Raw genomic sequence first — 10,908 nt, 5'->3', positions numbered from 1 at the left:
AGAATAGTGTCGAAGGCACTTGACTGCTAATCAGGAGGCTGGTGGTTCAAACCCACCAGCCACTCCTCAGAAGGAAGGTTGAACAATCTACTTCCGTAGTGATTCTGCCTCGGAAACCCAAGGAGGGGTCGCTATGAGTCGGGTCTGACTCGATGGCACATAACAACAAATCTCAAAGTAAAGATATTAGCACTAATAGCTTAATTCATATACCAGACTAAAAAGGAATAATTACCATAATTTATATCATAGACTAATGGGGCAATTACTGAATATACATCATAGATATGATAAAAACTACACAAATTTTAAATAGAACAATGTAAGGCCTTGCCTTCTCCATTTTAAAAAGTTTATTAGTATTTTTACTTTTAAGACAAAACCAGATTAAGTAAATTAGAAATTACCTTGACAGCCACTCCTTTTCCTTCAGGATATTCTAGAAGGTGAAAAGTCAGTTCTTCAACCCGATTAATGCAGAGCTTTGGATCAGTCGTTCTTCTTAATGCTTGAACCAATGCCCGGGTTCTGTTATCAATACTCACTCTTGCAATAATCTATAAATAAATATTAAATACATATGGTTAGAATATGAAACTAGACTGGTAATACCAATAAATGGCTGAAGTTTCTTAGGTCTTCTTAAGCAATTAAACATGTTATGCATCTGACAAAAATTAACAGAACTTAAAGCCACAATGGATGATGACTTGCCTTTTCTCGCTGAAGAGACAAACGGCTTTTCTCTTCTGCAACTTTGTCTTTTCTGTTAGCCAGCTCAGCTTTCATAGCCTCTTTTTCTTCAGACATACTTTTTGTATCCGGCTTCAATTTGGGGACAAGGACACCAATGTAGCCACCTACTAAAGCCTGTACACCTCCAGTTGGACGAGAAAGAAAGTTAGCGATACTTTGTTTAGTAGAAACTGGAACAACTCCAGGTGTCTCACTAGGACTTGCAGCCTCTAAAGAAGATTCCGAGCATGGCTTGTCATCAGTCGGGATACCTGGATCTGAAGAACTGAATATCCCGTCTCCTTCTACTGTTTTCTCTTCAAATTCTGATTTATCCTGGAAATGTTCAGTTTCCTTTTTTTCAGCCATTTTTCCCTTATGTAGGAAGTATGAATTAATATGGTTTGCTAAAAAGGAGAATGACTCTTCAAATTTTGTAGTGATACTACTTGTGTACTGAAAAAGACTCTGTATACCTAGATCTTCGTCTTTATCTATAATGTGACTTTTTCCTTCTGGAAAAGAACTCTTTGTTGCTGAAGGGTCACTATATTTTCTCAGCGTTTTGATGGCTTGTTTGATGTTTTTCTGATTTAACCAACCACTATCTGATACTTTTCTTAATATTCCAGAACTTGGCTTCAATTGAGCTAAACGTGAAATCATTTCATTTTGATTGCCAAAAACAGCCTTTGAAACACAGTGCAGAGTACTTTTAATACGGGACATACGAATGCTCACTTTTGTAAGTCCCTTAGGAGCAGAAGTGCTAAGTTTCAAGATTCCAATGTGTAAACCATGATTGCTTGGACGACAGCAGTGTTTGCTGCAAGAATGGGCTTCACTTTTAGTCCATTTACATCTTATTTTGCTTGTGTGCAAACTTCTTTGTAGAATGATGTGGCTTAACCTCCAGTAATATTTAGGTGAGCACAAGAAATGCGGCTGCTTGCTTCTCTGCTTCGCACACAGACTGCGTACATTACTAAGGAAGTAAATATATATATCTATTGTCAAATTAATAGACATCACTTAAAAAGCACTTATTTTCTATATTTATGACTTTTTCTCACTTCATTCCTGAATGTTCATTTAAGAAATGCCATAATTCATGATCTTACCTGAAATGGCAAGGAAAAAAAAAATTAGAATTCAAGGTAAAACTGAAATCAGGTATAAAATAAAATCCATTATTTTTTTGAATCTTAGCAACTTGCCTCAACAGAAGACAGAATAACCTATTTCCATTATGGCTGATACAGATTCATTTTTAAGCTAATAACAAAAGAGTTCACTATTCAGTATAGAACTCATTTGAAAAACAAACTGAGTACTAGGATGTTTTACAAGAACTAACTCAGGGAGGTTTCCCAGTAGCTAAGTTTCTAATGCAATACATAATTTTAAATGCAATTTTGATATCATGCTTTTTTTTTTCCTTTATTGCTAAATTCTTCACTAGTTTATATGACATTAGACTTTAGGTTCCCTGAAGACAAGGAACAGGTCATGGAGTTCACTCATTGCACCCCATTTATAGAAGACAATCTATACCAGACCTGTGCTAGCTGCTGAGGCCACAAAGGCAAACAGAATGCTAATAACCTTTCAGCCTACAGCAAGACAGACTCCCTATCTAGTCCCCAAGTGCTCAAAGAAATCAGGCTAGAGGAAACTATTTGTAGCATTTAACAGACAAGGGGTTGACAGCCATAAGCTACAAGGCACATCTACAAACAAGAAAGGAGAAAACAACTCAACAGAAAGCCAAACAAAAAACATCAACAGGCCAGTAGAACTAAGACAAACAGTGAGATTATCAAAGTATGTTTCTTCACATCAAAGAAAACTGCTGATTAAAACAGAAAACAAATTTTCTTTCTATCAACTGTCAAAAATTTAAATGACTGATAATACCCAGTGTTGATAATGGGCTGGAGAAATGGGACACAGGGGCTTTTTGACAGTACCTACCTAAAGAAATTTTAAATGCTATCTATCAAATTTAAATGCACATATTCTTGGACCTGCACTATTAAGAAGCTATCCTACAGAATAACTTTCACAAGAGTCCAAAGGTTCATACATGCATTCCCTGCAACACTGACTGAGATTTAATACAAATATATATATAAATGAAAATACCTAAATGTCTTTTTGCAAGGTTTGATTAAACAAATTATGATATATCAATAAAATGGAATTAGTTACCATATAACACTATGTAGCAGTTAAAGGAACTAGACAATCTGTGTATTTGGCATATTCTTCATACACCAACCCATGGCCACTGAGTGGATTCCAACTCAGAGACCCTACAGGACAGAACAGAACTGTCCCATAGGGTTTCCAAGGCTATAAACTTTGTAAGAACAGACTGCCAGTGTCTTTCTCCTGCAGAGTGGTGATCCACTTTTCGATTAGCAGCTGAGTGTTTAACTATTGTGACACCAAGGCTCCTTTCCTCATATACTTTAGACTGGAAAAGGCAAATTGCAGTACTATATATATATACTATATGGGAGCTCTGGTAGCATAGTGCCTAAGGCATTTGACTGCTAACCAGAAGGCTGGCGGTTCAAACCCACCAGCCACTCCTCGGAAGGAAGATGGGGCGATCTACTTCCGTAGTGATACTGCCTCCGAAACCCAAGGAGGGGTCGCTATGAGTTGGGTCCGACTTGACGGCACATAACAACAACAACATATACTATATACACATAGACTTATAGAGATAAGGAGTTCCTGGGTGATGCAAAAGGTTAAGTGCTTAAACAGCTAAGTGCTTAACTAGCCAAAAAGTTGGAGGTTTGAACCCACCCAGGGGCATTTCAAAAGGCAGGCCTGGCAATCTGCTTCTGAAAGGTCACAGCCTTGTAAACCCGATGGAGCACAGTTCCACTCTGCACACTTGGGGTCTTCATGAGCTAGAACTGAAACCATGGCAACTAACAACAACATAACAGAAAAACACAAAAACCCTACATAGGTGGTTTAAAAATGCAGAGATATATGTATATGAGAAAGCTCTATATAGATATATACATAGACAGACTGGTTGATTCTGAAAAGCTAAACATCTGATGGTTTATACATTCTTGTGCACTGAGGAGACCAAAAGAAAATGAATTGAAGAGCTTTGACTTTTTACTTTATTATTCCCTGAATTGTTTCTAATGAGCAGGTATTACTGTTATGATTAGAGAAAGCAAAGACTTAAAGCATTTTAACAGATGATACCATGTGAATGAAAGACATAAGGTCAGAGCAGATATCAAAGGAAGTCCAGAAAAGGAGGTTAAAAACTGAGGAAAGATAAAAAGGAATTCCTCACATAGTAGAGATGAGAAGGGAAGAAGAAAAGTCTAAATAAAGGGAGAAAAAAAAAAAAAAAAAAAGCAGCAGCAGCCTGTAAGAAAGCATATGCAATGTGATATTTAAAGTAGTCTATTTTCACTGCAGGACCTGGAGAGGTTATATGAAGGGGAGGTAGAAATTGACATTGAAAAGATAGTTTGGGGTCAGATTATAAAGGGTCTTACAAATCTGGCCAAGGAGAGGAAAGATCAAACGAAGTATTTTAAGCTAAGGAATGACATTGGAAAGGTGACTCCAGCAGCACACTGACGGATGAAGTAATGGGAAGTAACTGGGAAGGTGCAAACCAAAAACCTATTATAACTGTCCAAAAGATAACAGCTTGAATTAAAATCGTTCTTTGTAATTTGCTTATGCTATTATTTTAAAATGCCCAAGTGTACAGAGAGGAAGGAGCCCTGGTGGTGCAGAGGTTAAAGTGCTTGGTTGCTATCCAAAAGGTCGGCAGTTCAAACACTTCACAGGAGAAAAGACATGGTCATCTTCTGTTAAGATTCACAGCCTTGGAAACCCAGTGGGGCAGTTCTACTCTCCTCTACATGGTGACTGTTATAGTTGTTGTTGTTATGTGCCCTCGAGTCGGACCCGACTCATAGCGACTCCTCCTTGAGTTTCCGAGGCAGTATCACTGTGGAAATAGATCGCCCCATCTTCCTTCCAAGGAGTGGCTGGTGGGTTTGAACCGCCAGCCCTCTGGTTAGCAGTCAAGTGCCTAAGGCATTATGCTACCAGAGCTCCTATATTTTTTAAATATGGCTGCTATGATTTGGAATTGACTCAACGGCAATGGATGGGTACAGAGAGGAGAAGAAAACAAGAGAAACCAGGCTGGGGCTGAGGCTGTCTACCTTCCATGCTCTTCTGAGCTCCTTAGAACTTGCAAGCAATGCTATAAACTGAGTTAACATAAAATTCCTTCAACTTCCAATGTACAGAAATATTTGACAAAATACAGCAAAAAATAATCTTGTATAAAAAGTTACGCTCCAAATTGAGAGGAGGAAATCACTGGGTTCAAGAGGAACCCCAGATCTGGATCTGTAGTCACACTAGCCTCATTATGCAAATGAAAACTGGTCAGACAGGGAGAACTCCACAGTACCTCAGCAGAATCACCTGAAACCACCATGTGAGGACACCCCACAGCTCAGAGGAAAGTCAACTCTGGCACACAAAACTATCACCACTGAAGATTAACTCACAATCAAAGATTTAAAAACATGCAAAGAAATGAACTACCATCTTGAAAGAGCATCATCAAGTATTTGTTGTTTTTATGTGACATCGAGTGGGACATGACTCATAGCGACCCCTCCTTGGGTTTCCGAGGTGGTATCACTACGGAAATAGATTGCCCAACCTTCCTTCCGAGGAGTGGCTGGTGGGTTTGAACCATCAGCCTTCTGGTTAGCAGTCAAGTGCCTTTGGCACTATAGACAACAGGAAAATGTACAACCAAGATTTAGCATTAACAGAAAATTAAATAGGTTTAAAATGTTCAAAGACACAATAGAAGGAATAATAATAAAGAGGCAAAAAGAAAACTTTACAAAAAGTGGATAAAAACAAAATTTTAGAAATAAAAAATCCAGCTACATGCTAGTTACAATACATACTTATAATGACAAAGAAAAGTTGAAATAAACACATGAGGAAAATGATACACCAGGTCAATACTAACCAAGAGAAAATAAAAGACATTTTAAGACAAATTTAAGGCAAAATGTATTAAATAAGGATTAAAATGGGAATACGATATAACAAAAAGTATAATTTATTTACTCACTAAACTTCAGGTAGAATTCTGGGCTTTGAAGAACAAGACAATTTATAAACAAATATATAAATAACTAATGTAATGTATAATGTCAGGTTGAGAAGTGCCATGCGTGGGGTAGGACACAGAGGGCACTATTTCAGATGGTGCCATCAGGGAGGAACTTAGTTGACATTTTAGCAATGACCTAAATGAAGTCCAGAAGCAAATCATTCGAAGAATCTTAGGGGAAAAAATAAAACATTCTAGGCAGAGAAAAAGCAACGAAAGCCTTGGCAACAGGAATGAGCTTTGGTACATTTAAAGAATAGCAAGAACAATAAGATAGCTGAAGGGAAGTGAGGAAGGGAAAGAATGCTAAAGATGGGAGTAAGAGTTAGGCAGAAGACAGAGGAAAGTAGGCCTAGAATATAGTGAAGAGTCTGTACTGTCTTTCCAATAAAATACAGCCATCATGGCTACTTATAAAGATACTTATCAACTTGGCACACTGAAAGATTAAAAAAAAAAAAAAAAACACAACTCACTGCTATCAAGTCGATTCGGACTCATAGAGACCCCCTCCAGGTTTCCAAGGCCGTAAATCTTTAAGGAAGTAGGTTGCCCAGTCTTCCTTCCACGGAGTGGCTGGTGGGTTTGAACCTCCAACCTTCTGGCTAGCAGTCAAATGCCTTAGGCACTACACCACCAGAGTTCCTTTTGAAATATATAACACAAAACATGGGCATAGTTATAGAAAGACTAGACATCTACAGACAGGATCATGACAGATTTTAATATACCTCTCTCAGAAACTGCAATAATTAAGCACAAATTACTGAAAACAGAAATCTGATCAAAACAACAAACTTAACTGCTCCCAAATCACACCAGCAGTGAATTCTAGATAAGAGTTTTGAGAGTAAATGCAGAAAGAACAAAGTTGGGTTGCAAGATAGGGAGAATAATGCCATTGTCAACTGAGAAAGGAGCAGGGATGAAGCTGAAGTATAAATAGGAAGAAGAGGCTTGGACCAACCACTAAGGAATGATATGGAGCTTTAACAAGAGGAAATAAGGGAATTGCCAGGTGGAGGCTCAGATGAGGCTGGAACGAATGAGTTTATAAAGAGCTTAATTTAGTTACTGTAATAACGCAGGCATAAAGTAACAAGGGACTGGATTAAGGTAACAGTACTGAAATGGAAAAGAACAACTCTGCTCCACGCTGTGAAAGTGGGGAAAAACAAAAACAAAAAAACACAAGCCTTGCTGACAGCTGAGAATGGGATAAGGACAGACAGTTATCAAGGTAACTGTAAGCTTTTTAATCAAAGACACAGGGAAAATGTCATTTATAAATATGTGATAACTGGGAAAGGGGCCAATATGAAAGAAAGTTGAGTTCTACTTTAGAGTTAAGGAGCTCTGATGGCACAGTGCCTGAGGCACTTGACTGCTAACCAGAAGGTTGGCAGTTCAAACCCACCAGCCACTCCATGGAAGGAAGACTGGGCAATCTACTTCCGCAAAGATTTACTGCCTTGGAAACCCAAAGGGAGTCACTGTGAGTCAGAATCGACTCGATGGCAATGAGTTTGGTTTTAGTTTTTAGTTTCGAATTATAGGATCAATTAACACTGAGACATTAAAATGGAGATGAACTGTAGGACTACAGGCTGTGGATTTATATTTGGACTTCTCAACACAGAAACAAGTGAATCCATAAAACTGGATGAATTTACCAAAGAAGAGTTTACAATAATAGTTCTTGAGTATCTGGGGGTCACAGACCCTGATTAAAGCTCCTCTTCCTTGAAAAATGCTTATGTGAAAATATAAACTATAGTTTTTGTAAAATTTCAGTATACTTCTGGACCTACTGAAGTTATTCCTTGGGTTTCAAATCTCAAAACTCTGGTTCAGAGACAAAAGTAGAGTCTCGTGCGCCATCCAGAGTTAAGAGGAGGAAAAATGTCTTCCAAGAAAACCAAAAAGTACAGGAGAAAAGATGCCCTGAAAAAATCAGGGGAAAGGAAACCAATACAGGAGTAAATGTTAAGAAGTAATAGAAGAATGGAATGTTAATCCACTATAAAAAGGAAGGAAGGCTTAATACATACCACGACATGGAAGACCCTTGAAAACATAAGAGGTGAAATGATCCAGACACAAAAGGGCAAATACTGCATGATCCTACTTACATGAAATATTAGAACAGACAAATGCATAGAAAGTAGATTAGCAATTACCATGGGCTGGGGGGGAGGGAGAATGGGGAGTTACTGCTTAATGGGTACGGAGTTTCTGTTGGCAGTAATGAAAGTTTTGGGAACAAATAGTGATGGCTGTACAACACTGAGTGTGATTACTGCCATTTGTACACTTCAAAATAGATAATATGTCAAATTGTATGCTGTATATAGTTACAACTCCCAAGGAAAATTGGGCAATCTACTTCTGTAGGGATACCACCTTGGAAACCCAAGGAGGGGTTGCTATGAGTCGGATCCGACTCCATGGCAGTGAGTTTGTTTTTTTGACATATATTTACAATAAAAAACAGGATGGAAGCAAAAAAAAGATGATGATGATGAAATAATGGACAATCAATGCAGAGAATAAAATACACAATGTGGGAGACAAAGATTAGAACCAAGCAATGACAGGACAGGAAGGTGCCTAAGGCTGAGTTCTAACTCTGACCCCTTCACATGTATATATGTTCCACAAACAGCAGTAATATGCACTACACTATTCAGTATAGCTCCTCTTCCACTGGAAGAGTAAAAAATACTCCTTGTCATTGAGTTGATTCCAACTCACATTGACCCCATAGGGCAGAGCAGAACTGTCCCGCAGAGTTTCCAAGGCTGTAAATTTTTACAGAAGCAGATTGCCTCCTCTTTCTCCTACCTAGTGGCTATTGAATGTGAACTGCCAACCTTCTGGTTAGAAGCCAACGGTTAACCATTGTGCCACCAGGGCTCCCTCCTATAACACGACTGGGGAAAACTAGCAATTCAAAGTACAAGCTGTACTTGAACCAACTCTATGTGTGAGGCAAGTGAATACATTACTAGTGAAACAGATCCTTTCCTTCATCAACAGACTCAAAAGAACACTGTTCACTGTGTATGATTTTAATTTAAACGAGGAGCAGAAATAGATCAGCATTCAGCAAATTTTTAATTGATCAGCAGATTGTGAAATAGAAGATGTGCTTACACTGAAAGTACAACTAATTTGCACAAAACAGCTACAATGGGCTTAAAAGTGCCTCACAACAGAGACAAAAACTCTTCAGTTTGATACACTTTTTAAGAATTCTCGATTTAACCCATAATATTTCATTGTTTTAACAACATTTTCTTGATGCACTGAAACATATTTTTGTCATTTTTGAGATTTAGCAATCATGACTGTAGAACAAGGATGAGAGGTTTACTGGTAGTAAAAGGTAATTTAAATAGGATTATGCGATATTTTCTTCTAGGACAAATTTTTTCCTAGCAGTCACCATTCTTTAAAGTCATCATCCTATAAGGCCTGTAAACCAGGCTCCTCCCAGGTTAATGACAGAAATGACACAGACGGGAAGCACTGCAAGGCAATGATGCATGAAGCTTCAACTTTTAAAAAGCACACACCTGAATCGGCTTAAGCAACAGTAGGCAGGATAGGGTTAAATGTGGGTGGAGTTCAAAAGCAACCGCTGAAAAAAAGGCTAAGCAGTGGAGTCACCAGGCGCACCATGACAGACACAATCTAAAATGAAGTAGAAGAGGGAAACCGGTGTGAGACGCACCAGTGCATTGACGCATAACCCTCCAGTTTGGAGGAAGCCAGCCAAACTCCGGGAAGCTGGGTTAGGAGGTGTGGGGGTGGTAAATCGAGGATTGAAGGGGCGGGATCTAAGAAACCAAAACAATTGGAGCGTCTGAAGCAGCAAAGGCCAGGGAGGGTGGAGAGCACGAGTCCACTGTACACCAATCAGCCCCGGCACCCACGGCTCCTTCCGGTGCCAGGTCTAGTTTCATTGCCTTGGGTATAGGATCTTGTAGAAGCTAGGCGCCTCCCCACCCGTTTACGCTGAAAATGCACTCAGAACAGGCGAGGAGAGGTGAGATCGGCAGGACTGGACAAGTGCTCGGGCGACTAAACTGCCTACTGCCCCGTTTCCCATCGGTCACTTACGGGATGCGGTCGACAATTACTTCGGCGACAGTGGCAACTCGCCTCCTCCCGACAGTCGCTCTAGCCAGCCTACATCAGCTGAGCTTCAAAAACGGAGGGGGCGCAGGCAGGGTACCACCCCCTCAGCTCCGCCCCACCGACAGCGGAAACTCGCCTCCTCCCGACAGTCGCTCTAGCCAGCCTACATCAGCTGAGCTTCAAAAACGGAGGGGGCGCAGGCAGAGTACCACCCCCTCAGCTCCGCCCCACCGACAGCGGAAGTGACGCACAGGTCTTTGGGTTGACCTGCTCACCAGAATGTAGTTCCTCAGCTCTCTTGGGCGGTCACCACCCGGTCTGTCGCTGCTCCACCCACTCCCCGAGGCATGCGCAATAGTCTTTGACAAAGAGTGAAAGACGTGAGTAGGTTCACGCGCAGCGGCTGGGAAGGCGTGGCTGGTGGGGCGTGGCCTGGCTGCAGATAATGTTCTTTTTTGGTCTTGTCGGGCTTACTGCTGAGGAAGTTTGTTTTTATTGTGTGCTGGGTCTCAGAGCAGGGACTGGACATGCAAGTTTGCAGGATGCCATGTCCTTTTTGCTGAGCAAAGCCGCCATCTCCAAGTCCCGTCTGAAGGCCTTGTCCCTGCCCCTCCCCGCCTACGAGCTGGGGGCGCTTTGCCAGCTGCCTAGAAGGTGTTGAGTGGTATGGGTTTTGTCCTGACCCGCGCTGATGTCACCTTTCCTGGGCACAGCCGCCCAGAGTAATTGTGTGTGTGTATATATATATATATATTTATATATATGCATATATATAAACATATATATAACTTTTATGTTGTTGTTGTTATATGCTGTCAAGTTGG

General features: G+C 40.2%; 1 protein-coding gene across 1 annotated transcript in view; it reads right to left on the bottom strand.

Annotated features, from left to right (window-relative positions):
• PNPLA8 (patatin like phospholipase domain containing 8) overlaps positions 1-1,764 on the bottom strand; it is a 39,162-nt gene extending 37,398 nt beyond the window's left edge. The window contains exons 1-2 of the mRNA XM_007944257.2: positions 715-1,764; positions 408-557 (exon numbers count right to left, since the gene is read on the bottom strand). Of these exons, the coding sequence (XP_007942448.1) occupies positions 408-557; positions 715-1,764 (1,200 nt within the window). The remainder of the gene's footprint in view (positions 1-407; positions 558-714) is intronic.
• Between the last annotated feature and the right edge of the window lie 9,144 nt (positions 1,765-10,908).

This window comes from Orycteropus afer, unplaced genomic scaffold, assembly GCF_000298275.1.
Source record: "Orycteropus afer afer isolate SDZICR_OR568_19922 unplaced genomic scaffold, OryAfe1.0 scaffold00007, whole genome shotgun sequence".
NCBI classification, from domain to species: Eukaryota; Metazoa; Chordata; class Mammalia; order Tubulidentata; family Orycteropodidae; genus Orycteropus; species Orycteropus afer.
The sequence above is the reverse complement of the archived record's forward strand: the minus strand, read 5'-3'. Positions and strand labels throughout refer to the sequence as shown.